This window comes from Chrysemys picta, chromosome 8 (assembly GCF_011386835.1).
Source record: "Chrysemys picta bellii isolate R12L10 chromosome 8, ASM1138683v2, whole genome shotgun sequence".
In the NCBI taxonomy this organism is placed as follows: domain Eukaryota; kingdom Metazoa; phylum Chordata; order Testudines; family Emydidae; genus Chrysemys; species Chrysemys picta.
In genome coordinates, this window is record NC_088798.1 from 57,313,887 (window position 1) to 57,341,368 (window position 27,482).

Here is a 27,482-nt window from a genome sequence, read left to right on the forward strand (position 1 = left end):
TCCCTGGCTCTGCCCCCTCACTGCCCCATTGGATCCCTCCCCAAATCCCCGCCCTGGCCCCATGTCTTCCCCAAGCACGCCACATTCCTCCTCCTCCCCCCTCCCTCCCAGGCTTGTGCTGATCAGCTGTATGGCGGTGCAAGCGCTGGAGGGAGGAGGGAGAAGCGGCTTTTTTTTTTTCCCGCTCCGCCAGCAGCCCCGGACGTTGCGGGGGCCTCTTAGGTGTGGGGCCCCATTCCGGGGAATCGGCCGAATCGGCTTAAAGCCGGCCCTGCTTACAGCAGCACAGCTGCACCACTGTAAGATCTCTCATTAGCCGCTCTGTGCCGACAGGCAAGAGCTCTCCGCTTGACATAATTAAACTGCCCCCAACGAGCGGCTGTAGCTATATTGGCTGGAGAAGCTCTCCCGCTGACACAGCACTGTGCACATAAGCACTTATGCTGGCAAAACTTATGTCACTCGGGGGTGGGAGGGTTCACACCCCTGAGCGACATAAGCCAACTTAAGTGGTAGTGTAGACATAGCCTTAGAGTGTGTCAGCTAAATACGAGTGGAACCGATTGTTTAGCATGAGTAGTTAACACATATTTCAAGGGGCCCTTCAAGATGATGTGGCCTGGTAACATCTCTCCAGTCATAGGGAGGAAGGGGGGCGGGGAGAAAGCAACTGTGGGGGTTGTTAGTGGATTATACTGTGTTGTAATAAGCCATAGATCCATTGTCTCTATGGGGCGAGGTGGAAGCAGGCAATTGATTTTTAACAAAAGTGTGTCTTAGACATCTGAGTTCAAAAAGTGTTAACAACAACAAAAAAAGAGGCCAAAAAATGTGACTAAAACTCTCTTCCCCACACAATTGCTCATCTTGCATTTGTCGTTATTTTTACTATTTAGATTGCACTAGCAAAGATGCTGCTGCTGCCCATAGAGTGAGATGTATACAATCTTTTGTCTTTTGTGATACTATCATTTCACTAGGTCTCCAGTCACCATAGAGTTTTGCATGGTAGAGAAGACCCACATTTCTAATGTCAAATACAAGTTGATAAAACTCTTCTTTACCCAGCATTAAAAAATTGGCTTGTGCATTTGCTTGTTGTTTTCCCCTCCCTTTGCAGCTCACCTTTCACTCTCCTTCAAGGGGAAACTATCAGGTTGGGCAGATGAGCTCTGCAGCCCTTGATCTCTAGGTTGCTAGTTCAGATCCAACTGCGGGCAGTAGTTGGGCCTTTATCTTTTTGGGTTTGTGGATCTAGTGGGTGGCATGACTCCCTCATGCACCCAAAGCCGATACCTTCTTCCTGCCCCCGAATTTGACTTGGGACTCAGATGAACTCCTGAGGTCTGCAGCAGCTCAACCTCAACAAACGAGGCAGGGATTTTTTTAAAAAATAAAGACTCCTTGACTGCAAACAAACACACCCAAAGCGGGAGCTGGGACAAGACCCCTTCTCCTGGAGCCAAAAGAGTAATTCTGCAGTGTGCCCGGTGCTGCAGGGCACCATCACCCTCCTGCATGGACACAGAGCCAACTTGCTGCCGCTGGCTACTCCCTTTGGAACATAATAAAAGCCCATCGACCACTCCCAGGCTTGCCAACCCCTAATGTTCAAAAAATCACGAGTCAGGCTCACCAAAAATCATGAGATTGCCTTTAAAATCCTGGGATTATGTAAAAATCATAGATGTGGCGTTCTTTTTATTTGCCTTCTGCTTTTTGAGCCTTTAGGATGCACCAGGGTCACATGTTGAAGCTTTCTCCACAGCCACAAGGGCTGGAAACTTACTTTTTCTTTAAGAATGAAGGCAGAGCTCATCCCATCTCCACTTGACTCCAGGAGCTGGGGCTTTAAGGACAACAACAATATCATGAGACTCATGACAAAACCATGAGAGTTGGCAGCGCTGCAATGCCCTCACTGAGCCACCTGTGAGGCTGGAGCAGCCTGAGTCTCTCTCCCGCGTTGGGTTTCCCAACCCTTTGTTCTGTTCCCACTCCCCAGGCTACGTGTTCGTCACAAACATCCCTGCCGGCGCCACGGACATTCTCATCATCGAGCGCCGGAAGACTGAGAACATCCTGGGTAAGCCGCAGAAAAGCACGGTGTGGATAGCACGTCACCACCACCAGAAGTTGGGGCATGGGCTGTGCTCCTGGGAATGGTGCAGAGAGGACACGCCCTGACAGCAAAGGAAGGCAGGAGCAAAAGCTCAAGGGGAGCCTGCAGGAGGCCCTGTGCATGACCACAGCCAGGCTGGAGCGGGTAAAGTCACACCGGAGCAGGGAAGGTGCTGGGGAGCAGCTTTAAGTGGGTGTGAGCCCCACAGAAATGGGCAGATCTGGAAACAGGAATCCCCAGCACCCTGCTGCATTGACTCCTGCCCTGCCATTTCTGACCCTCTCGGAGAGGAGGGTGCAGGCGACTGTGGGGGGGAGCCAAAGGCAGCATGGCTCTTGAGTGAGTGGGAAGCAGCTGGGCGGGGCCAGCACACTGGGCAGCTGAACCAGGATTCTCAGGGTGTCCACCTGACTTCCCTGCACCCCTTCTAGCCGCACCGAGGGATTCCTCTAGAACCCCTGCCCTGTCCCTAAGGTGATAACTGTACCCCTCTGGCAGGTGTTTCTGTAGGAGGGAAGGATACAGGCTTTAGGAAATAAACGCTGGACAAGACCATCTGTGATCCTCTCTCACTTGGAACGATCCATTCAGCTTACGGGGTCACACGATCCTTTGTGTTGGATCTTTGCTTTCTGGATCGGTCGCAGCTAATGTGTTATTCTTGGTGCTTTCAGAAAGCAAAGGGCTGAGAGAGCTAGCTGGAATGAGGCTGTTAGGGGACCACAGATAACATGACCAGCCCTGCCTCCATTGTAATTCACTTGACTAAAGCCAGGCTCACACTGCAGCACTGGAGCCAAACAGCCCTGAATTTGTGGGGTGAGGGTTAGAAGGCTAGAGGATCAGAATCGTGGGTTTCTCCCAACTTTTGAGCTCAACAAATCCAGCTCTCTGGAGGTGAAATTGCTATATATTTTAGCCTCTGTGCCATTGAGCCGCCATTTTTTCTTTAATGTTGCATGTTCACCCTGCCTCACACATTGCTGTGGTTCAAGGGTTCTGGTCTAGAAATGTGACATACTGTAGTGTGAGCTCAGGCCACCCCCAACTTGGTATCCTGTCCCTCAGGGCACTGACACACGGAGCACAAGACAGTGTCTCCCCCCAGGTGATTTTCCTTGGCCAAGGATTACTTCTCCATACAAGTCAGCTGCTGCTGGCCTCTTTTCCTTGACGTCTGCTTGCAGTTAAGTCTCCTGTCCCTCGCCTCTGTTTGCAGCACTGGCGGATGAATCTGGGCACTTCTTCTTCAACGGGAACTCAGCCATTGACAATCCCCAGAACTTCCGGGTGGCTGGCACGGTGTTCAAGTACCGCCGCCCTTCCAACCTGCACGTGGACGGCCTGGAGTACATCATTGCCCAGGGCCCCACCAATCAGTCTCTGAATGCCATGGTACGTAAGGAGCTAAAGATCGGGGTGCTTCCCTGGCGGTCTCCTTTCTGAGCCCAAAGACCACAGGTGCCCTGCAGGCAAAGGAATTTTGAGCTTTCCCACGGCTGGAGCTCCTGCCTCATTCCCTGTAGCAATGCCTTCTGGGAGAGACTGAGCTGTGCCATTTCTGGGGGGGTCCTGTCTGGCCATCATGGGTACACTGTCTCTTCTGTGTTCATCACAAAGCACTTACTGTCCAGGTCAGGTTTCAGGGTGTGGGTCATGTGTTTCTGATCCATTAGACATGGTACATGCAAATGAGCTAATGGGGTTTTTGTTTTCTCCCCAGTACTATAACTTCAATGGGAAAATGCCCCATATAACGTATGACTATACTGTGCCACATGTGCCCTCAGCAGCTCTCCGAACAGCTGCCCCTGCTCTCGAGGCACCGCTCTACCTTCATCTACCGGACTCCAGCCCCAAACATCCAGCCCCAGTCCCAGCAGACTCTGGGACTGTGCATGATTTCAATGCCACTTGGCTCTCTCTCGCCCCGGACGATGTCAGTGACCGGTTCCCACCTGGAGAAGAGCATGGAGACCTGAGCTTCAACAACCAGGACTTCTTCCAGAGTAACTCCACCGCTCAGGCTGGGCCCTGGGGCTGGGAACAGAGGGAAGAGGAAGAAGAGAAGTTTGGCTTCCAGATCAGACAAGTCTACCATGCAAATGGAGCGGGCGAGGAGGCGGCGGCAGTAGGTGGAGAAACAGATTTGGGTTTGTTTGTTTTCTTGGCTACCTCGTGGTTGGGTAATTGAGGTGCTTGTTAAGGGTGGGACTTACAGAAGCACTCAGCATTGGCCCACCTCTGCTCTCATTGAAGCCAGTGGGCGCTGTACCAGCTGGGTGGATGGGGGAGGTGGCGATCCAGAGGGGGAGGTTACTTTAGCCTCTATGGGCTTATTAATGCCCCTGCATTTTCCTTTAGCTCCCAGCTTAAATCAGATTTCCATCAGCACAGCCATGCCCTACAGCGTGATGAGGCCCGAGCTGCCGGAGAGCAGTGGGATTGGGGCAGCCAGGCTCCGGCTCTTCAGGAGATTGTGTCACCGGGACCCACAAAACGCTGCCTTTTGCAGGGAACTGCAGTACCTGGCTGCCAAGCTGGGCTGGAAGAACTCAACTGCGGGGCTGTGGAACGAGCTGGTGGCCGGATGGCCAGAAGGGCTGCGCCAAGGGCCTGCCAATACAAACTTGCTGGAGAGCATGAAGGCAGAGGCTTATGCAGAGAGCCAGGAGGAGGCAGCTAACTACAGTGTGATTACAAGCGTGCAGAACCCCCTGCCGGGTTCCAACTCAAGCCTCCACACTGCCCTCGGGAATAGCCACCCAGCAGAACCCCTTCAAGTCCCTGGCCCTGAAAGGTGAGATGCCGCCGGGTTCCTGAGGGAAGACAGGATGCCGTTTATCCTGGGAAGATTGATCATCCCATTCCCATGGTAGCTTCAGGGTTCTCCACTTGGGTTTCCCCTCTCTGACTCCTCTGTTGTTATGGTGATGGGGATGGTAGAACAAAGCCAGCAGCCTGTGTCAGTCCATCTCAGACTCCCAGAACACGTTCGATAGTACCTCTGCTCCTCCAAAGGGGCTTGGTCACCTCCTACATGATCACTCACTCACCAAAGTGATCCACCAGCCATAGGAGATCTTCCCATGCAACCTGATACATGCAAGCCTGCGGGGGGAGCAGTAAGCAAAAGAAGCGGAGCCACTGGGTTCCCTCTCCATCCCCTGGAGTACCTGAGGAAGGCTTTCACTATCTGTTACTCATCGCATCCCAAACTAAGCTCATTTCTGCTCCTCTCTCTGCAGCAACGAGTTTGATGTGAGCCCCCTGGGCCATGATGACATCAGCCTGGCCGACATGTACCGGTGGAAGGTCTCCGCCTATGCTCCCTGCAGCTCCACATGCACTTCAGGTAGGTTTGGTCTGGGAGACTGGATGGCTTCGCAGGACTGGGAATGAAATGTAGAGCACTTCACCTGAAGGTCCCCAGGTATAGTTCAGCCCAGCAACCAGAAGCTGTTATTATTTGAAAGTGGTTTGGTGGCCTCTGTGAAATAACTTGGTGTCTTCAAGCCAGTTCCTAGTGGAGAAGCATCCACATCCCTAAAGCCCCCGCATCTGTTGGCACTAGTTCACACCCCTGTGGGCAATCTCAGCCACTGGGAATGGCAAGTGAGCTCTCCTTCCCCTGTCTGGGCCAGAGCTGAGGCACATGGCTAGGGCAGGGTGGTGAAAGCTTGCACTGCTGCTGCCTGTACTGTCCTTTGTGCGTGGGTCAATAGAGGAATCCATTCTCCAGGGCCGGCAAGTGCCTTTCACCAGCACTAAATCCTCTTCAAATATAAATGAAGGATCCGGTTACACCACGAACAAGGGTTAACTTTTACACACAGGCACAGCTCCTGTACCCCAGCCGAAGGTGCACGGGAGAGAGCTGCAGGGGAAGAACCTGGGCATGTAGTATGTGATCTTATGTGTCATGGGGGCTCCTGTTTCATTGAGGAGCTATATAATTACCCTAACTGGGAGGTGGATGAATGTTTCTGTGCTTGGGCTGAGCCTTTTAAAACTTGTAATAAGCCAACGAGAAGAACCTGAGCCCAGCTGAATAGTGGGGTCACACTTGGAAATAGTGACATCCCTTGATGTGAATAGCTCAAAGCTGGGCTCCAACTCTTGCCAGTTGGTTTCATGCTGGTGGGGTGACTGGAGGGGCTGAAGTATATTTGGTGGGGGAAGGGAACTGGTACATTCAAGACCTGCTAGTCTGCAGAGGACTTCTTGACACGGCTGAAGCTCCTGGAGAGTGGTGTCAGAGTAAGCATTGATACTTCAGAGGATGGGAGCTTTATTTAAGTTTCAGCATCCTTTTGCCTTAATGAAGTGAGGCTAGGAGTAAAGGATCTGGGAAGAGGTGGGTGGAAAGCAACCCATTAGCATCAGGCTGTCTTTGGCACCGGTAAACTGTGCTCTGGAGTGTCTAGTTCTGGTCTTGGCAGGTGTCCTGCCGGCCTCATCATGTCGGGTTTGATCTTTGCAGTTCTCTTCTGGATAATGATCCAGTCGAATATTTGTATTTTTATCATGGCACTAGAGGCTCAGATACATAGGTACCATGTAATAGATGGAGCGAGTAGTGGTTTGTTGGATAGCAGGCACTAAGAGAGATTCCTGGTGCCCAGCAGGCATCAGCACCTCCTATGCCATGTGTGTCCGGTACGATGGAGTGGAAGTAGAGGAAGCGTACTGTGATGCCCTGACCCGCCCAGAACCCACTCATGAGTTCTGCACAGGGAGAGAATGCCAGCCCAGGTAAGTGACGATATTCAAGCCTTGACCTCTCTCTCACAAAGACATCCAATCAGCCAAGGATACAGCCAAAGATGGGCATGCACAGCCGGAAACCGAGCTAGGTGGGAACTGGCATAGAATGCACAGGCAGAATAATGCACGGGAAGCCAACAACCAACAGAGAAGGAGGCGCCCAATGCACACCCACAGTTTCAGGTGGGTTTGTACCCAGCACAGCTCGGCTACGCTTCCGCTGCTGCTAGTTAGACTCGTGCTAGCTCCATGAGCGCCAGTGTGAGTCTGTGCACACGAGCAGGGGTATCACCCCAGCTCGTAGTGCAGACGGAACCTAAATCAGGGGAAAAGAGATGGAGAAAGCATGAGAGAGAAGAGGGGGTGGGCATAGGTGGGATTTCTGTGTCCTGTAGCTGATCCCACTCAATAGCTCTGACACTGGGTGTCACTTAGCACCCACAATGCAGAGTATTAGAAAGAGGTGGCTGGGGTCTGTCATTTTTTGGTGGCAGTATTGATACAGCAGAGCGAGGAATGACCCTGGAGATGCTTAGGCCATGGGTTTGCGTCAGCTCAGGTTGTTGGGCTGGATTCACTGCTTTACAGCAGACTGGAATATCTGTCTGTTTAAAGGTGGCCTAACATGTTGTGCAAGTCAGGATAAACCCCCCCAGGACATTTCTATTCATAGGCAGGGCCAGACGCATTAGGTGTAATTTACAAGCTCGGGGCTAGAGAGAGCAATTCAACAACCTACCCTGAGGACGGGGTGGCCCACAGCTGCACTGCCCCAGGAACCGCAGAGACTGAGTGGTATATCTGTTGCGTGGCCTCCCTGCCCTTCTCCCACCTTACTCCACCCCCTTTTCATGGAGCAACTCACTCCTCTCAGGCACTGGTGCACCTACTCTGACTGGTGGATGCAGAGCCAGGGCTCCCCCCACTCCCCATCCTTCTCCCCCTGCTCCCACCCAGTTGCTCACAGTGGGTGAGTAGTCCCTGCGCGCCCCACTAGAGTCAGTCACAGTCTGAGCAAGGGAGTAAGGCCCTTACTCTCCTGCTGACTCAGACAAACACTGTGACCACCCAGCCCTCTGTGTACGGGGATCATGCTGCTCCCGGAAATACGCGGCCACCTCTGCGCTGGAAGGGGGCAGCCTTGAAACAGCACACAGCAGCCCTGTGCAACAGAGTAAGGCATAGGGCAAAGAAGGCCAGAGTACCCAGTTGAAAGGCCTCAGTAATGCTAGGCAGCAGGGCAGTTGGACACTGGGGACACAAGTGTTAACCCCCTTACGTTTGTGAAAGGGCCATGGAGTGTAGTTTTTAAGGCCCATGTGCAATCAGGCCTCTGTGCTGCTTGTGGGAGACCAGTGAGCAACTGCTAGTTAATTACAGGGTGGTAATTGTCCTATAGAGTCATCACTTTAATTGGAGACACATGGGCACCGGGAATTCCCATTTACTCAGGAAATTGAAAGGAGCCCACCAGTGATCTGTGTGAGATACCCCCTGTCTCTGATGTCTGTGGTCTCAGGGTGCCTTGTTCTGACCTGTGCTTTGTCTTCTCTCCCCTTGCGAACCCACCTGGAGGTGGGAGACCAGCCGTTGGAGCGAGTGCTCCAGGACCTGTGGGGAGGGCTACCAGTACCGGACCGTGCGCTGTTGGAAGATGTTGGCTCCAGGCTTCGACAGCTCTGTTTATGACGAGCTGTGTGAGTCTGCTGGGCTAGCCAGGCCTATGGAGAGGAAAGCATGCAAGAACAAGGCGTGTGGGCCCCAGTGGGAGCTCTCCGAGTGGTCGGAGGTATGGAGTACAGTAGCTACCCCATGTGTCAGGGTTAGACTGGGGAGTGGCCCATGACCAGAGGAAAACTGTCCTCAGCAAGTAGACTCGTTCCTATGTGTAGTACTGAGGAGGTCTCTGGGTAGTTTGAGTAGGGTTACCATATTCAAACATTTAAAAAAGAGGACACTCCACGGGGCCCCGGCCCCGCCCCGGCCCCGCCCCAACTCTGCCCCTTCCCCACCCCCGGCCCCGCCCCAACCCCACCCCTTCTCCGCCCCCATTCCAACCCCTTCCCCAAAGTCCCTGCCCCAACTCTGCCCCCCCTCTGAGCACCCCGCATTCCCCCTCCTCCCTCCCGCTCTGATCTTGGTTGGGGGTTCCTAAGTGCTTCCCTGCTTCCCTGCTCCCCACTCGCCCCGCAGCCCCTATGCCCTTGCCTGCCCTGCTCCTCCTCACCCTGCAGCCTCTGCACCCCCCCGCCCCTGCAGCCTCTGTGCCCCCTGCTCCCCACTCGCCCTGCAGCCTCTGCGCCCCCTGCCTGCCCTGCCCCTGCAGCCTCTACACTCCCCCGCCCCTGCAACCTCTGTGCCCCCTGCTCCCCACTCGCCCTGCAGCCTCTGCACCCCCCCGCCCCTGCAGCCTCTGTACCCCCTGCTCCCCACTCGCCCTGCAGCCTCTGCACCCCCCCGCCCCTGCAGCCTCTGTGCCCCCTGCTCCCCACTCGCCCTGCAGCCTCTGCACCCCCCTGCCCCTGCAGCCTCTGTGCCCCCTGCTCCCCACTCGCCCTGCAGCCTCTGCACCCCTCCTGCCCCTGCAGCCTCTGTGCCCCCTGCTCCCCACTCGCCCTGCAGCCTCTGCACCCCCCTGCCCCTGCAGCCTCTGTGCCCCCTGCTCCCCACTCGCCCTGCAGCCTCTGCACCCCCCCGCCCCTGCAGCCTCTGTGCCCCCTGCTCCCCACTCGCCCTGCAGCCTCTGCACCCCTCCCGCCCCTGCAGCCTCTGTGCCCCCTGCTCCCCACTCGCCCTGCAGCCTCTGCGCCCCCTGCCCCTGCAGCCTCTACACACACCCCCCGCCGCCTGCCCTGCTCCCCCCGCTCACCTGGCAGAGGGAGAAATGCAGGCTCCACGCCGCGCTGCTCTGTGGGGGAGGAGGGAGCGGGGGAGGGGGAGGGACTCTGGCTGCTAGAGGCCCTAGTGGCTGCGAGCGGCTTTCAATCAGGCCAGGCGTCCAATCAGCCGCGCCGCACTCCGCATGAGGGGAAGGGGGAAATCCCGGACATTTCTACTTGATTAGAAATCCCCCCCGGACGGCCATTTAACACTGAAAAAGCCGGACATGTCTGGGGAAACCCGGACGGATGGTAACCCTAAGTTTGAGGCACAGTAATTAGGCATCCCGGGGAAGCTAGCATTGTTCTTGCCCATCTTTTTCCTGTTCTAACACAGTCCAGGGGAGTGGAGTCTGCTACCCCTTCTGCTATCTTGTATAACAATTTGCATTTTTATAGGATCATCCCTGTGAGGATCTCAGTGAATTTAGCTACAGAGCACCCCTGAAAGACTAACCCACCCCCCATTTTACAGCTCAGGAAACTGAGGCACCGAGAAGCTAAGCCCCACCCTTTCAGAAGAGATCACTGATTTTCGGTGGTCAACTCAACACGCCTTGGGCCTGGTTTTCAGACGTGCCAGGCCCCTGCATTTCCGGTTTGCTGGGGGAGCTGAATGCATTCAGTGGCTCTGAAAATCAAGCCCAAGGTGACTCATGCTGGGCACCCAAAACTTGGGGGCATTGGGGTGAAGTGACTTGCCTGCAGCCACCCAGCAGCAGAGCTGGGACTAGAACCCCAGTATTGTGAGTCCCCCGCCACTGCTTTAGCCACAGGACCAGCCTTCCCCTCTCACCTGCACCCACTTCAGTCTAGGGAAGAAAAATGTATCTTTTCCCTCTCCCCCCACCCAATCTCTTGTCTCCTCACCGACGCAGTCTGGTCTCTTGTGCTACAGTGCTCTGCTCGATGCAGCAGTCAGGGGATGATGAAGAGGGAGGTGCGCTGCTCAGTAGAGCCAGCCCTCTGCGATGAGGCCCTGAAGCCTGTCAGTGAGAAGGAGTGCACAGGCCCACCCTGTGACCGGCGCTGGATTGCCTCTGACTGGGGACCGGTGAGTCCAGGCCAGCTGCTTTTCCTCTTTCCCTGGCCTGAATGGAGGTGGAGATGGAATCCACCCTGCCCCCCTTTAGAGTGGATTGCGGGACCAGAATCCCCCTCACACCCAGAGCAGATTACGGGTCCAGAATTCCTCCCCCTGGAGCGGATTACGGGATTATCGCCCACGCAGACAGTTTACATTATACACTAACGGCTGAGTTGTTTTTGCTCAGACTTTTAACAAACATTCCCCTCAAGGCACAGATGGAGCCTGGAAAAGGTCAGCTCAAAAGTTTGGGACCATTATGAGTGCCTGTAAACAAGGGTTTAGAAAGGAAGCTACTGCGTCTCCTGAGCTAAGGAGGCTGTGCTGAGGCCCTAAACCCTTAACCACGGCGTGTCAGCATCAGAGCTAGGACCAGAACTCCGGTCTCTTGCCGCCCACTCCCATACTCTGGCCACTCAACCATGCTCCCTCCGCTCCTGCGAATGCTGTTCAGTGACTGGCACGTTGACATGCCCTTTATTTCTCCAAGTGCTCAGGTTCGTGCGGCAAGGGGCGGATGAGCCGCTTTGTCGTGTGTCGCAACCTGGAGGGGAAGGTGATCTCGGACTCTCAGTGCGACCCGGCCGTCAAGCCTCTGGCTGTCTACCCCTGTGGAGACAAGAACTGCCCTGCACACTGGGTGGAGCAGGAATGGGACCAGGTAAGCCTGGAGTGGCCTCACTTCAACCTGCCTGCTGTCTGGAGTGGCTGACTCCAGGCATCCGGCCCCCTCAGGGGGAGAAAAGGGGTTCATGGGCCTTGGTCATCCAACATGGCTGTTCTACAAGCACAGGGGGCCTGTGTGTCAGCACTGAGGGGCTGGGAGAAGGCAGTGAGGCAGGGATGAGCTTCCGGGAGGGAGAGCATTTGGGGCCCAGGGAAGGATCAAAGCCCAAGCCCTGGGGAAGCCGAGAAGCCAGGGGAATGGTCCCTGGGGAGGAGAGGGAGCGCTGTCCCCTGGGGAGAGATGGCTGGGGGCAGGAGCAGCACACAGGACTCGGGGACATAATGAAGCAGTGCCTGGTGGGACTCACCCTCTGCTGCAGGACAGGTGGTTCCTGAGGCAGAGCTCAGCTCTGCTCCCCACCTGAAGTCTGGCTCACCGTGTGGGAGGGCAGTTTCCTCAGTTCCCTGGGGCTGGTTAGCTGCTTCACTCTCTTCTTGCTGCTGTGGCCCTCCTGCTCCCTGGAGCAGATCTCAGCATCCTGCCTGCCATAGCAGAGGCTGGAGGAGGCCATCATTGGTCAGGCTGAATTGGGGCAGGTCTCTTTAGGCCAGACGCGCCATTGAATGGCCTTGGGCTCCCAGCTGTACTGCCAGAGCTGCGGGGCATTGGGCAGTGACAGCCCCTATGCTGGTGCTAGAGCTATGCCGTCCTGGGCTGGGTTAGCAGAACCGCCTGCCAGCTGACACTTTCCCCGCCCGAGGCTGCTCAGGAGGTTCCCAAAGCAGGGAGGGGAGTCACAAACGCCACTCCCCCCAGCTGCCGCTCTGCAATGGCTTGACACATGCTGGCTTTCCCGTAGCTCCCATCAGAGAGCAGTGTTGGCTTAGGATAGCGTGGTGGTTCTTGCAGATCCAAGATCTAAACAAGGCCCTTAAGTTCAGCCCCGTTACACACACACCGCAGTAACAGTGGAGACCACTGGAGAGGGGCCCCAGCCAAACCCTAGGACCCGTAGGCGGTCTGAAAGCAGGGCCATCAAGATCACTGCAGCAGGCATCTCCTGAAGCGTTCACTAAGAGCCAGGGAAAGCACACTGCAGTGTGAGCATCCCTCAGGCCCAGGAGCAGACGAACTGTATCTGCCTCTGCCTCCTCCGCTTCGACTTGAGGTCTAGAGTGACCAGATTGAAACCCAGGCCATCTGTCACGGGGGGCAGGGGGCAGAGACAGCAGGGTTGAGTGTGGGCACAACTGGAGATCCGGGGGGGGGGCGGAGAGGGGGAGGGAGGAGGGGGTAGTCTGGGTCTAGGGAGAGGGTAACTGCACGAGGGGCTGGGTTCCAGCCAGCCTGTTCCTTTTAGCACAACCTAGCTTCCAGACACCCTCCCCAGCCAGCCACCCTCTGCCAGCCCCCTTCATGGCCTGTCTACACCACAGCTGCTGCCAATGTCAGAGCAGAACAAAGGCTCCAGCGAATATGATTGCTTTGTGACACTGATTTTCAAAATGGCCCATGGTAGCATAGACCCAGCCTCAGTCCAGGCGCTGCTCTGTGCTGCCTGCCAGCTTCAGCCTTGCTATAGCTTGTTTTAGGCGGCATCCCAGACAATGCAAACCAGGACACTTTGACATTTGGTTTCCCCACAAAGCACTGAGCTAACACGGCTTTACAGCAGGGGCGGGCAAACTACGGCCCACGGGCTGGATCCGGCCCACGGGATTGCCAACCCGTGGCGCCGCGGGCCCCGTGCTGCTGCTGGAAGCCACCAGCACCAAGTCCCTATGGCCCCTGGGGAGGGGGGGGGCAGAGGGGGCCGTGCACTGCCCTCACCTGCAGGCACCACCCCCCGCACGCCAACCCCTCTGCCGCACCCTTCCTGCACCCCAACCCCCTGCCCTGAGCCCCCTCCTGTACCCCACACCCTCCTGCACCCCAACCTCCTGCCCTGAGGCCCCTCGTATACCCTGTACCTCTTCTGTGCCCCAACCCCTTGCCCTGAGCCCCTTCCTGGACATGCACCCCCACCCTCCATCTCGCACTCCCTCCTGCACCCCAACCCCCTGCCCCATTCCTACATTCATGGCCCTGCATGCAATTTCCCCACCCAGATGTGGCCCTTGGACCAAAAAGTTTTCCCACCCCCTGCTTTACAGTAAACTCAGGAGGGACCACAGAGATGCCCTGGGGCCCAGCAGAACCTGCCAGGCCCTGAGCGCCTTTAAGCTGGGGCGGGGATATGAAGCAGGGAAGCCACTTGATAATTCTACATTTCAAGCTCTAGGTGCCCAGGGTCCCGCCGTCCCTGGCTAAAGAGTGTTCTCCCTTTGTCTGAGCGGCCTGCTTAAACCCACCTCCTGGCTAGTGCTGAGGGCGTGAGGCCCCACACTCTGGGCTTGATGTGTGTAATAAGCTGGGGCTGTTTTATTTCCCTAGGCCCTGGCAGTCCATTAACCCCTTCCTCCCTTTGCCTGCTGTGCAATTTGCACACCCCAGTGCAGCTAGGTTTACAAGCTCTGTTTCTCCAAGTGCCAGCGCCTGTGAACTCAGTCTGAGCTCCGCAAGGTGGGCGGAGCGCTTTTCTTCTCACATGTCCCCTTCCGGGGTTGAGCGGGCCTTGGTGAAGTCTAGCTGGAGGGTGATTAAGATGGAATACAATCCAGCTCCCTGCCCCCCAGCTGTGGTGAGGGGGAGTGAAAAGCAGTGCAAGCACAGAGGTGGCAGTCATGCTGGCAGAGGCAGCTAGGAACACACAGAGGGCGCAGAACAGAGCTGGACTCTTGCTACTGCATGACTGAGTATGTTAGAGCCGTCTTACAAGCTAAAGCGTGTCGATAGAGCTCCACGTCATGCTGCACTGGCATGGTGCCCGTTCCAACTAAGTGTAACTTTAGCACCCTCGTGGCCAAGATGGAGTCTGCTCTGCAAGCAGCTTTGGCCAAGAGATGGCGCACACAAGAATGCAGCAGGAGAAATCCCTTCCACCCCAGGGGCACCTGTTCCAACCCCCCAGAGTGAACACACACACCCACAGGAAAAGTACAATGGATATAAGAAAGGGAGATATTTATTTACAGAGGGATGAGAGAAGAAAAACAACAAGGAGAAATATAGGGGGAGCAGTAGAACAGGGTTGCATCCAAACCAAGCCCCCACGGGCCCAGTGGTAGCACAGTCTGACAGGGCAGATACTGAGCAATGTGGCTGCACACAGAGTTCAGGAGTCCTGAGCAAAGTTCCAGTCCAGTGGTTTGTCTTGGGTGCTCCTGGTCATCTTCAGCGCCAGTGAACTTTCCCCAACAAACAACTCCGGTGCCCTCTTCTGCTGCTCTCTGCAAAGCCACACAGAGCGACCACCTCCCTACTTAACTAGCTAGCAGCCTCCCTCCTTGTTCCCAATGCAGCGTCACAAGCCCCAGTACTCACAGCCCCATGCAGCTCTGGGCAGCAGTGATACTGGGTCCAGCTCTGGCCTGTCCTTCTCGGGCAATTCCTCCCTGGCACAGTGCTCCTCCTGGCTCCTGTCCTGGGGTGTCCCCGATTGGCCACCGTGTCCTTCCCAGGCTTCAGGCAGGTTCGCTGCTGCTTCACTTTGCGAGGGCCTCTGCAGGCTGCCCCTCTCAGCTTCAGTCACCCCCTGGAGTTTCCCTCCTTTTTTCCTCACTCTCCTGCTCCCCTGCCTGCCTTGTGTTCCTTCAGTCCCGATCCAGGAGTGTGAAATGCATCACTCAGCAAGACTGATGTATTAATGCACTGTAATATCCATCTCTTACATGGCATCTGGGTACAACTACGTACCTAAAGGCTAAATCTACACACTGATCTAGGGACGTGACTCCCAGTGCATGTAAACATACGCGCAGTAGCTCATGTCGGATAGCAGTGTTGCTGTGGTAGCATGGGCTTGCTGCCCCGAGTGCAGCTCTGTCTGAACCCCGTGGGTATGTACTTGGAGCAGCCTGCCTGCACCACCACTGCCCGTACTACTGTGGCTACACTGCTACTTTTAGCCTGGTAGCTCAGATGCTCTTCTGTGTCTAAGGACCTCAAAGCCGGTTACAGACACTAACATCCAGCGTCTCAAAGGTATTGAGGCTGCTAACTTCCATTGGCAACAGCGGCTGGGTCAGTAGCAGCACAAATGTTAAGTGACTTGTTCAAGATTGTACTGTGAATTGCTCTGAGCAAGAATCCCCCCGATGGAAGGCCAGCACATCTACCAGCCTGAGCCCTATGCCTGGGGTGTAGCAGTCCTTAGCAGCCGTGAATGAGCTGGCTTGTTTTTCGCTTTTCCAGTGTGATGCCAGCTGCGGCCGGGGGGTGAAGACCAGAAGCGTGCTGTGTGCCGGCCTGGAGAACGGCGTGTACAGGGAGTATCCAGAAAAGCGCTGCAATGCCTCCCAGAAACCTGAGGTGCAGGCGGCCTGTTTCAAGAGGCCTTGCTCTACGTGGTTCACGACCTCCTGGTCTCAGGTAGGGAGTGAGAGCGAGGAGGTGGGTGTCGAAGAAACTGTCAGGAAAATGGAAATGACAAATGCCAAGGGGGATGGGGTGACAGGCCTACACCCCAGGGTGCTGCAGAGGAAGACAGATGTCAAGGGAGCCTGGAGAATTTCTACTTTCGCGTTGTGCTTGTGGCATAGTTAGGTCTGAATGGAACCATCAAACCGGCTCCTTTCAGGTGCTAGCAGGAGAGGGCTGGACATGCTCACATCCCTGAGGCTCTGAGTACAGACGTAGCAGGAGTAGGGACACCAATTACCAGTGTGCTGGGCAAAGGTGACTATCTTGGTGCTGATCTCCCTTGGGTGTCATGCCCCATAGGGTAGAATGCATATCCTTACCATCCAGGAGTCAACTTTCTTCCTGCCTTTCAATTCAATATAATCGGTGTGTGTAATGCTAGCGAACGGTGCCAGACTGACAGCCCCGGGGATGGGAATCCTTTTTGACCACACGAGGGGCAGCATCAGAGCAAGCTTCCACCATAGTCCACCCATGTGCCCCAGCCCTGCCTTGCAAGGCCCCTTCTCCAGGGATGAGAAGGGAGCGCAGTTTCTGAAACCATTCTGTGCCTGGCCTCTCTGTTGAATCTCCCACCAGGGAGCTGATGAGCAAGTACCTGGGTGTGGTAGGAAGTATTTTGCAATGCATGCACCTAAGCAGTGGGTGGTAGATGGAAACCGCCACACTTATTACCCGTAGGCCACCAAAGGTCGGTGGCTGGTAGCCAGTTTCAGTCCACACCTGCCCTGGGTTGGATTTGAACAAGTTGCGTATGGTGCAGGGAAAGGGTCCATTCCTCCATCACCAGTCCCCCCTGCAGCCTCACTTGTTACCAAGTATAAATTCTAACCTCCTCTGCAGCCCTTTAAGTGCCTGGTGGTCTGAAGGTCTTAGACCAGGGGTGGCCAACCTGTGGCTCCGGAGCCACATGCAGCTCTTCAGAAGTTAATCTGCGGCTCCTTGTGTAGGCACCGACTCCAGGGCTGGAGCTACAGGCGCCAACTTTCCAATGTGCTGGGGGTGCTCACTGCTCAACACCTGGCTCTGCCACAGGCCCTGCCCTCACTACCCCCCTTCCTGCCCCCTCCTCTGAGCCTGCTGTGCCATCGCTCCTCCCCCACCCACTCAGAACCTCCTGCCCCCTCCTCTGAGCCTGCTGTACCATCGCTCCTCCCGCACTCACTCAGAGCCTCCTGCACGCCACAAAATAGCTGATCAGGAGGTGCAGGGAGGAAAGAAGGGGGAAGGCATGGATCGGCAGGGCAGCCGGTGGGCGGGAGGCGCTGGGAGCAGGGTGGATGAGCTGATGCAGGGCTGCTGATATATTACTGTGGCTCTTTGGCAATGTACATTGGTAAATTCTGGCTCCTTCTCAGGCTCAGATTGGCCACCCCTGTCTTAGACTGTCTGTCCCAGAGCATGGGCCAGGTCTCCAGGCACTGTGCAGACATGCATAGCACTGGGAATGCAGGATATGCTAGTTAATGAGGCCAACCCTTTTATTCAGCTTGTACAACTCTCAGCACGGCCTGGGGTATATTTCTGAGCTGCTAGCTCTTATGCTGAGAGCCAGCCAGAAGAGGAAGAACAAGTGTCTTGGCACCAGTCAGTAATGGGCATAGGGAAATGCAGGAAGAGAACAGTAGTTTTCCCCCAAGCCCCATTACGTGAGAGGCTGGCCGGAGACTCGCTGTGGGGTGAAGTGGGAACTCCCTCTGTGAATATCCCCTGCCTTGGGGTGCCAAGAGGAGTGATGGGGGGCAGGGGAGGGTGATAGAAAGGCATCATGCTCACAGCCTGCTTCTCCTCCCTCTTGCTTCCGACAGTGCAGTAAGACGTGTGGTGCCGGCCTGCGGCTCCGAGAGGTGAAGTGCTACCAGGGAGATGCCCTGGGACAGGGCTGTGACCCAGCTTTCAAACCCGACGCCAAGCAGACGTGCCAGCTCCAGGCGTGCCCCACAGAGGCACCAGGTAAAGGGGGAGGCTCTTGGGAGGGGAGCTCAGGCCTGGGTGCAAGCCCTTGCTTTAACCGCTGCTGTGGATGCTTTTGCTCCCTAGACGAAGATTGTGAAGACAAAACGACAGCCAACTGCGTGCTGGTGCTGAAGGTGAAGCTGTGCTCCCATTGGTACTACAGGAAGGCCTGCTGCCGGTCGTGTAGGAGTAAGGCGTCCTGATGGCTGCCACACCACACTTCCCTTCCAAGACCAAGGGGCAAGATCCCCTTAGAAATAGACTCCACCATAAACCCCTTTTCTATGACAGAAGCCATTCCACCTGGGGTACTCCATCACGGAGCCAGTCCCTGTAGAAGATCCTGCTCAGCTAGGAAGGATTCCTTGGGCACACATAGCAATAACGGTCCCCTCTTCACCTATAGGATTTTATAGAGAGACCAGCAATTCCTACAAAGCAACCAGAGCCTGGGTAGTGTGGGACGTTGGTCCCTGCTGTCCATCACCACCAAGGAGCTGCTCCTCTTCCCCACCACACTGCTAATTCGTGGCCCTATTCCTGCTGGGTCTGCACCCAGAGCTTCAGGGATGTGACAAGGAGTCCCAACAAGAGATGGCCGAGTGTGTACCACAGCTGGCAGCAGCTAGGCCACCTGCTGTACCCTCCAGCCACAAGGTCAATTTTCAAACAAAAAAGTCATTTGACAGTAAAGCAATAACCCATCCATTTGTATTTCCTGCGCATGTGTGTTCAGGCATGGAAGGGGGGCAGAGCTGGAATGGATGGGGGGGGGGGGCACATGTGCCCCAAGATGGCTTCCAGCGCAGCACTGTGTAAAACCTGCCCGGCCCCGATCAAAGAAGAGAGACTGCCCACTTTATAGTTCAAAGTCCTCATTTATTTCTGACATTCACTCTGTATTCACAGCTGAGCAACAAAGATGTAGAGCAACAAGTAGAAAAGTCTGACTTCCCTGTTCCTTCCCTCACCCCTTAGCAGGTCTGAAGCTACAGTTTGGGCTCCCACTTGTGTTGTGTATATTTTGTACTTATCCACATATTCCAGCACACGTGCAAAATGTGTTTAGTATTTCATGTGTGATGGCGGTCTTCAGCTGCGGTGTACTACCAATCTCAGACCACTTTGCCTCACTCAGGGCCACATGAGCCTGCTAGAAGCCTAAGGGTCACATTTAATGTGTGTTCAATGGAGCAAACTACAGTGGTCTTCCCTTTTAACAGAGGTGTGACCCACAGAGCCTACAGCCTGTCATATAATGCACCACCTTGATCCCAGCAACCTTCACTGGGAAGAGGTAGCATAGTCTCCTTGGGCCGTCCCTTCATATTAAAGAGGCAGAGCTTTGTGCTTTGTCTAGCCCATGGGCTGCACTTCGACCACCGCAGGTCTTGTGGGGGTTAAGTTCAGGCTGGAGGCTAGCTAAAGCAGGTACTAGCATATGAAAGGATAGAACTTGTTGAGTTAGACCAAGGAAAACCCTGTCAGACACTGTATCACCAGGGGAGTTTGCTGGTTGGGATAGGAAGCCAATAGGAGCAATGGGCTATTGAACACTTGGGGTCAGAGGCCTTTGTTGCTACTACCGCCCTCCCACCATTAGCTGTTTTTTTCTCCCAGGGTTGTTAAGAAGACACTTAAGAGGCAACTGCCATATGAGGGAGAACTGGAGAATATTCTATTTAGGGGTCGCAATGAGGACGGGATGGCTTAAGGGCCAGGGAGTATCAGGATGCAAAGTCTTTCAGTTTTAAGGTCTTGGTTCAAATACAGACCAGCAGGCGACCAGTGGCCGTTCAATGGTCTACACCAAACGGGTTTGTTCCTGATGGAGAGACACTCACGTCACATGCACCACCATCACATTTGGCACTAATCTGCTCCCTCACTGGCAGTCTCAGCAGGGACGCCAAAGAGTGAATGGGCCTGAAGACTGAACTCTCACCTGCTAATGTGGATCCTGCACCACGTCATGCCTCAGCTGTGGATAAACAAAGAATATAAAGGCTGTCAGTCAGTCCAGCACCTTTCATGGATTTAGACTATTTCCTCTTTCACAATTTATAGTTCTAAATAATTCTGCCTAAATATCACGGCCGTGTGTTAAACATACTCTAGCTATCATCACTAAGGAAATTTGTGTGGCAGGAGGAACTTAGCTTTATATGTTCATCTGCAACCAATTTGTACTCTCCACCTGCACTCCCGGGACCCTGCAGCTGGTGGCTATGGAAATGTATCAGAATGACAGATGCGCCTTTTTAGTAATTTTGACCTAGTTTGGTACTGGAGTAAAAAATAATCTCCATGTCCATTTTGCAGAGAGGTGGACTGGATGGTCTAGCTCAGTGGCTGTCAACATTTTTCATGTGGTGACCCCATATTACCCCAGAAAGTAGGCTTGGACTTCCAATCTAGCCCCAAAGAAAGGAAAGGCAATCATGAGCCCCCTAAAGACCTGTCTGTGTGATTCCCCCCACTGGTGGTCATGACCCCAAGGTCATGGTCTAGTAGGATTTTTCCATCCCTATTGCTATTGTAAGCAGAATTAGTCCTAAACGGACTATTTCTCAGTTTCCCAGAAGATGGCAGTGGGCCTTTCAGAGCTTTGCACACTGCAGAAGATCAAAGCTTTCATTCTTTAATATGCAATTTTTCCTTTCAATAAAACCTTGCGCTTTTTATGCCTCTAAATTAAATCACTCCTAAAAAAGCCTGTGAAGATTAAAGGTTTTTTGTTTTTTGGCAGCAGCAGCATCTGCATTGTTAGCATATATCAGTAATTTCACTAGTCCCCTTTTCTCCCCCTCATAATTATCTAAAGTAGCCAGGGAGAGGTTATCCTATTTTACATTCTAACACAGACACTAGCATTCAATTGCAACTAATGTGATACAAAGGGAACAAAATGATCAAACTATGTTTATTTGCTTCTCCATTAGCTTTCATCAAGCAACAGTGGCTGGACTTCACCCTCTCTCTCTTCCTCCTTTCTAATGCAGCCATTGCTGGAGCCGACAGCTCCCAGAATGACGTCTTGCTCTTGCTGAATGTGCTCAGTTCATCCATACTGGAGGCCAGTGGTATTGCCTTGGAAAGTGACAAGTAGGATTTGCTTAGTGTAGACACCAAAGACCTCATTAAGGACTCAAGGGAATAAGGAGAGTCACAAGTGTCTTGATAATTAAGTTAGTCCGTACTGTACATAGCCCTCGTTAGACAAGTCCCTTCCGTAGATACAGTGGAATAATAATTACACTTGTGATAGGTTCAGAAATCACCACGTTCAAGCTGTTCATTCAACTGTCCCATGAAAGCTTACAGTGATCTGGACAGATCAACATCAGGACCACGCTGGGTCTCTGACTTAGCTGTTGATGTTCGTTCAAGGGTTCCTCTCCTTTGCAAGAAACCCCACTGAAATAAATGGAGCCCCCACCCCTCGATGGCCATCTCATTGGTGCACCCTGTGAGACAGTGACAATGCTGATTACACGTCTGTACTAATAGCCCTCGGGTTTGGAAAGGTCTCGTGGACGATGCCATGGCGGGTCATCGGGTAACTCTGGAGGGTTGCCATTTTGATGGGTGGCCCCATTTCCTTGTAGCACGCGGGCGTGTAGGTGATCCTCTCACCGCCATTCCGCACCATGTCAGTGGTCCGTATGTAAAAGGGCGAGCCGTAGGGGGAACAGGTAGGGCAGTAGTTCCGAGCACCCTGCTGGTTAAATTCGTGGGGTGGTGGTGCTGGGCTGCCCTGCCCATCCACGATGCGAGAGTTGCAGGCATTGCAGGTTGTAAGGTATGAGTGAGTGGGAAGGTCAGGCTCCTCCTCCTCCTCCTCCTCTTCCTCAGCAGATTCATCTTTCTTGCAGCAATAATACTATGCACAAGGGAAAGGCTTTGGTTAGCAAGAGGATGGCATACTATGCAGCTATGCTTGTGCACAAAGGCCCGTAGAGGGTCACACATGGTCTTGGACACAGGCTATGTTTGATGACATTTTTAGGATTCATGGTCATTCTCCCTCCCCTCCCCGCCATGTTTCTTCATTAATGAAAGTCATGGTCAACTACTGGGAATTCTACATAGAACCATTTGAGAGGAGACGCAAAGAGCTTAAGAATATAAGAACGGCCATACTGAGTCAGACCAAAGGTCCATCTAGCCCAGTATCCTGTCTTCCAACAGTGGCCAATACTAGGTGCTTCAGAGGAAATAGAACAGAACAGGTAATCATCAAGTGATCCATCCCCTGTCGCACATTCCCAGCTTCTGGCAAACAGGCTAGGGACACCATCCCTGCTCATCCTGGCTAATAGTAATTGATGGACCTATCCTCCATGAATTTATCTGGTTCTTTTTTGAACCCTGTTATAGTCTTGGCCTTCACAACATCCTCTGGAAAAGAGTTCCACGGGTTGACTGTGCATTGTGTGAAGAAATAGTTCCTTTTTTTTTAAAAACCTGCTGCCTATTAATTTCATTTGGTGACCCCTAGTGTTTGTGTTAGGAGGAGTAAATAACACTTCCTTATTTACTTTCTCCACACCAGTCATGATTTTATAGACCTCTTTCATATCCCCCTTAGTCATCTCTTTTGCAAGCAGAAAAGTAACAGTCTTATTAATTTCTCCTCATACGGAAGCCTCTCTAGGCAGGCCTGGAGGAGCCACCTTCACTGCTTCTTCCCTGGGGCAGGGTGTGGTAGGACCATGATGCCTCCAGCAGGGGCCTCAAAGGGCCTGATACACGGTCACAGGAACCTTATGTCAGTGGCAATCAGAGTAGCATAGTGGAGCTCCGCCTCACCCGAACACATATCCCCCTTTCTCCTCAGCATAGCCTCTGCTTTGGGAAGAGGTGGCTGGCACAGGAGCCAGCTTCAGAGGTTTTACAGCAGTGAAGAGACCGCCTCTGCCAAAGGAGGTCTCTGCTGGCCACTTATAGTGAATATTCAGCCACTATGTGCCATGCACATGGTGCAAAGTAGCGCAAGAGGAACTGAAAATCTAGTCCAGAAAATTTGAGGCAGCTTAGCCTGGGCATGGTGGGGAACTCTGTCTCTACCCTGAGCACATAGCACCAAGTTCACTTCAATGTATAAAAAGGGTTTTTTAGCTAATCTCCTTAGGAAAAAAACCCCAGTGGTTTACTTTACAGGAGTAACTGTGAAACCAGCCAACCCCTCCAATTAATCTGTGAGCTCTACAAACCCTCAACCCCCAGGATTTGCATCCAGCACCAGGAAAAAGGAAAAGAAATTAAGCCTTCACTCTATGGAGCTCCCTGGGAAAGGGAGAACATAGCAAAGATCTAACACTCACAACACCCGGTGTCCTGCTGCAGTGGGGTATAAAGCAATGCACAGCAGCATTCCTGAAACCCACCTGCATTGTCCAGGTAAGTGCAAAGCACAGGGACCGCACCCCAGAAGTGTAGTTACATACCTGTAGCCTACAATAACAGAGCACCGCAATAATACACAGTAGGATCACGGTTGCTAGTATTCCGCCGGTGATAACAACAGTTCCTGCTGTCATCCGACCGATTCTCCATCAAACTCTGAAAGGCAGTGCAAGGAAAGGAGTGGGTTAAAGTCAAGGGAGCTAAGAGCAGTGGTCAGTTACTGTGGTTCGAGTTAGGGGATCTGATTCTGCTACTGCTGCATCCGTGCAACCACCACTGACTTTACATGGGGGTAGCTCAGTGGCTGCAGAATCAATCCCAGGGAGTTCTCTGTGCATGTGGGAGAATGAATGGCGTTAGTCAAAGAAACCCCTGAAAAACAGAAGGGTGGAGAGGACTGTGACCAATTAAATGCAACTCTCCAGGACTAGGCGAGGAGGGTAGCAGAAGGCCCTTCTCTTGTACCTTGCATACATATCCCTTTTCACACAGGTGTCTCAAAGTGCTTAAGGAACACTAATTAACCCTTGCAGCCCACTGCCCCATGTTCTAGCTCGGGGAACTGAGCTGGAAGGATTTGCCCAAGGGCACTCAGCAAGTCAAGGCTCCATGCTCCCAACATAGCCACTAGGTGGCATTAATTCAACAGCACACAAGCTGGGAGACTGTAGTTAAGCTTGGAAGGAGTAGATTTTGGCTGATGCTCTGACAGCTACATGGGCAGCTCTTCCATATACCCAGGGGAGGGCAGGCTCAAGCTACTGCCTGCTGCCTCTAGTTGGTGAGCAAGTTTCCAGCTGAAAAATACAGGGCTGACTCTCAAGAAGCAGGTCCCTGTGCAGTGTGACCAGTCTCGTCCAACTGCAGGTGGCTCTGGAGCAGAGGCTACTTCTGAAGCTTAACTGCATGAAGAATTTCTGATAAGGACTAAGGACAAAGATCCCTCAAAACTGAGCATCAATTGTGATCTGAGGAGCATGAAGCCAGATTCGAACCCAGAGCTCCAGCAGGGAAAGTCAAAAGGTACAGCCTGACTTGGTCACGGAGCCTTTGCAACCCCAAACTCCAGAGCACAGCAGGCTCCAAAGGAATCAGCAGGTCTGGGGGAAGCCGTTAGCCTCTCTGCAACGGCCCAGCACCATCCAGCATTAAAAGTGCCGTAGAGAAGGGAAGTCAGTGCAAAGAGAGCATGAAGTGGGTGACAGGGCTGAAAGAGTTAACATAGGGTACTTACGTTCACTGAAGGGTGCGTTGGACCTGCAAGGGATGGGGGGGGAAGAGAGAGAGAGATTAGACCATGTTTGTTCATTATGCAATATCTGACCAGCCACCAGGGGGCAGTGATTCAAACCTGGATAGGCAGGTGTTGGGCATTTCGGGCCTGATTTCTAGAGGTGCTGAGCACCAACAACTCCAGTTGATGTCAGTGGTAACTGGAGGTGCTAAGCGCCTCTGAGAATCAGGACCCTCATTAGCTTAATCCCATTGCTGGGTCTACGAATGAATGGTCAGTGATGGTGCTATGCTGCAGAGTCCAGGGACCCAGGATCTACGCGAGTTGAGCTGTGCACATTGCATAACATTTACTCTGCAGTAATTTGCAAAGGCAAAAAAACCCGTGGCTGTTTCCTGCAATTCCGTTGCCCATCAGATCACTCTGCGATGGCTGTGGTGACAGCACGCCACACAGCCACTTGCTCTGGTTCTTCATACGGGCTCCCCCCCTTCACCTCAGTATGGGCAAGACTGGCCAGTCCTTCATCAAACCCCACAGTGGGCTGGGGGCAAGGGCAGCTGCAGGGGCTGCTGAAAGCCTGATGGCTCTGCTGCTGCTCCATGCCTTGGGGAGAGGATTCCCCTTCCTTCTGCTCCATGGGAACTCCCCCTCCTCCTTTGGCCTATCTGGGCTTCATGCAAGGGCCAGAATCTGGCTCAGCACACATGAGCAGTGCACTTTTCAGTACATTGCTGGGCATACGATGCAAGTGCGGGTAGCCCTGCCCCAGCGGGTCTGGCAGTGCCCACCCCCCTCCGTCAGTCCAGCCATGCAGCCTGGCACTAGTGAACGGCATTGCTGCTCAGTCTGTCTCACTGCCACTCCCACACAATGGCTGCCCTGGTGCAACTGACAGCGCTGCAGCCCCTGGCTCTCTAAGTGCCTCAGAAGGTCAGATGAATTCAGCCAAGCAGCACCTCTAGGACGCAGGTATTAATACCCCCATTGTACCGAAGGGGGACAGGCTCAGAGTCACACGTAGCGAGTCAGCAGCAGAGCCAGTTCCCCTGCCCACTAGCTGCTTTGCCACTTTTATCATATTTTAATTAGAAGCACAGAGAAGTGGATGTTTTTAAAAGACCAACCACCCCAAGGAAATCAGCAAGCAAGGCATGAATTGGTGAGTGGCGTCTCGGAGCCAAACACACCCCTACCCTGCATGTGAATGGCTCTACTGAAGTCAGCAGGAGCCCTGGGTACAGAATGGGGCTTTTAGCATTGTTGTTGGGGCAGTTGGCCTCCAGGATTACAAAAAACGTTACCTTCTCCCCTCCCGGCCCCCCAAGAGAGCAACCTTTTAAGGACATGGTGGCTACCATGAGATTGCAAATAATTCAGTGTTGCTTCTTGGGGGAAAAGCACAGCTTTGTTAAGTATTATTTAGTCTTACAGTCTTTACAACTGATTGCACTGCACGCTATTGGATAGCCTCAAAACTGGCCCACACAAACCGTTTATGTATGATTGTTACAGCAGCACTTAGGGTTGGCATACTCTGCCCGTGGCAGTGAGCCTCCTAGCCTGGCTCAACAGACTCGGGCTAGCGGGGTTCACGCGCCTGCTCTACAATAGGACATGCAGAGATCGTGACTTGGGCTCTGAAGCCTAGGAATGGGGGTGGGCTTTAGAGTCCGAGTCACAACTTCCAAGCAGTCTATACAGCTATTTTTAGAGTGCTGGCATGAGGCCCACTAGCCCAAGTCTCTCTCGATCTGGGCTGGGAGGCTCGCTTCCACAGCCAGGAGATGCACTCTCTAAAAGCTCCAGCCAGTGGCAGGGCCCCACTTTGCTAGATGCTGTATAGGGACAGCTCCTAACTCAAAGATTGTGGCTTCACTGCAGAGTTAACTACACTCAGGTGAGCCTAGCTTGAGTGAGAGCAGCCAGACTGTCAAACAACATTCCAGCTGCACGCAGAGCGGCCATGTTAGCAGCTGATGAGTTGGGCTGACTTGAGCTAGCCTATCCCACTTGGTGGGCCGGCAAAGTGGAGTTAAAAGGACCACCGTGCTCAAGTGAAGGGCTTGTGGGGGGAGGGGGGGTGTCAGCCAGGACTGCAGTTCGGGGCCTCACTTAAGTTGTAACTTGAGTTAACTCTGCAGGGAAGACGAGTCTTAAGTGACTGGCCCAAGGTCACACAGGCAGTCTGTAGCAGAGCCAGGAATCAAACCCAGCTCTCCTGAATCCCAGTCGAGTGCCTTAGCCACCAGATCAGCCTCCTGTGTACTTGGTATATTGTTCCATGTAGTGTAAATCCGCAGTCACCACACTACATCAAACAGACGATCAGTGCACGAGGAGCATGTCTTCTCTTCCCCACAGGGCTCAGATGGGCCTTTTCTCAGCACCTACACAGATGTCCAACCTTGAACAAGTGGGTTGTCATGGGTAGCTTAGCTGGACACTTACACTGAAAATGGCTGAAATGGTGCCAGTCACATGGGCCTGAGAGTAGATGACTGGAGCAGGAAGTTCCACATGGCCACACGTGGGTTGTCCCTGAGGGGGAGAAATCAGAGAGGAAAACAACATAGGAAGCAGTACAGTCATTTACTTATATTACAGTAGCACCTGTCAACCACACATGAGATCAGGACTCCACTGTGCTAGGCCCTGTACATATGTACGTACACACAGAAAGAGACAGTGCCTGCCCGGCAGAGCTCACCATCTGACTAAACAAGATGGACACAGGGTGTGAGAGGAAACAGAGAGGTGAAGTGACTTGCTCAGGATCACACATCAGTCATGTGTCAGAGCTAGGAACAGAGCCCAGGCCCCCAGAGTCCTAGTCCTTA

The 27,482-nt window shown here is 53.7% G+C and overlaps 2 protein-coding genes across 11 annotated transcripts in view; one reads left to right on the forward strand and one right to left on the reverse strand.

Moving 5' to 3' along the window:
- Positions 1-18,704, forward strand: part of LOC101943284 (ADAMTS-like protein 2) — a 53,002-nt gene extending 34,298 nt beyond the window's left edge. For all 4 annotated transcript variants that reach the window (XM_024103808.3, XM_024103811.3, XM_005290767.5 and 1 more), the window contains exons 7-18: positions 2,006-2,086; positions 3,342-3,517; positions 3,846-4,275; positions 4,487-4,922; positions 5,371-5,477; positions 6,751-6,877; positions 8,465-8,678; positions 10,667-10,822; positions 11,346-11,516; positions 15,816-15,992; positions 17,852-17,996; positions 18,084-18,704. In XM_024103808.3, coding sequence (XP_023959576.1) covers positions 2,006-2,086; positions 3,342-3,517; positions 3,846-4,275; positions 4,487-4,922; positions 5,371-5,477; positions 6,751-6,877; positions 8,465-8,678; positions 10,667-10,822; positions 11,346-11,516; positions 15,816-15,992; positions 17,852-17,996; positions 18,084-18,202 — 2,339 coding nt within the window. In that variant the 3' untranslated portion in view covers positions 18,203-18,704. The remainder of the gene's footprint in view (positions 1-2,005; positions 2,087-3,341; positions 3,518-3,845; positions 4,276-4,486; positions 4,923-5,370; positions 5,478-6,750; positions 6,878-8,464; positions 8,679-10,666; positions 10,823-11,345; positions 11,517-15,815; positions 15,993-17,851; positions 17,997-18,083) is intronic.
- A 153-nt stretch (positions 18,705-18,857) lies between these two features.
- LOC101943740 (protein FAM163A) overlaps positions 18,858-27,482 on the reverse strand; it is a 78,371-nt gene continuing 69,746 nt past the window's right edge. For all 7 annotated transcript variants that reach the window (XM_065554533.1, XM_065554529.1, XM_065554528.1 and 4 more), the window contains 4 exons: positions 27,094-27,183; positions 24,643-24,665; positions 23,450-23,564; positions 18,858-21,882 (listed from right to left, as the gene is read on the reverse strand). In XM_065554533.1, coding sequence (XP_065410605.1) covers positions 21,490-21,882; positions 23,450-23,542 — 486 coding nt within the window. In that variant the 5' untranslated portion in view covers positions 23,543-23,564; positions 24,643-24,665; positions 27,094-27,183 and the 3' untranslated portion in view covers positions 18,858-21,489. The remainder of the gene's footprint in view (positions 21,883-23,449; positions 23,565-24,642; positions 24,666-27,093; positions 27,184-27,482) is intronic.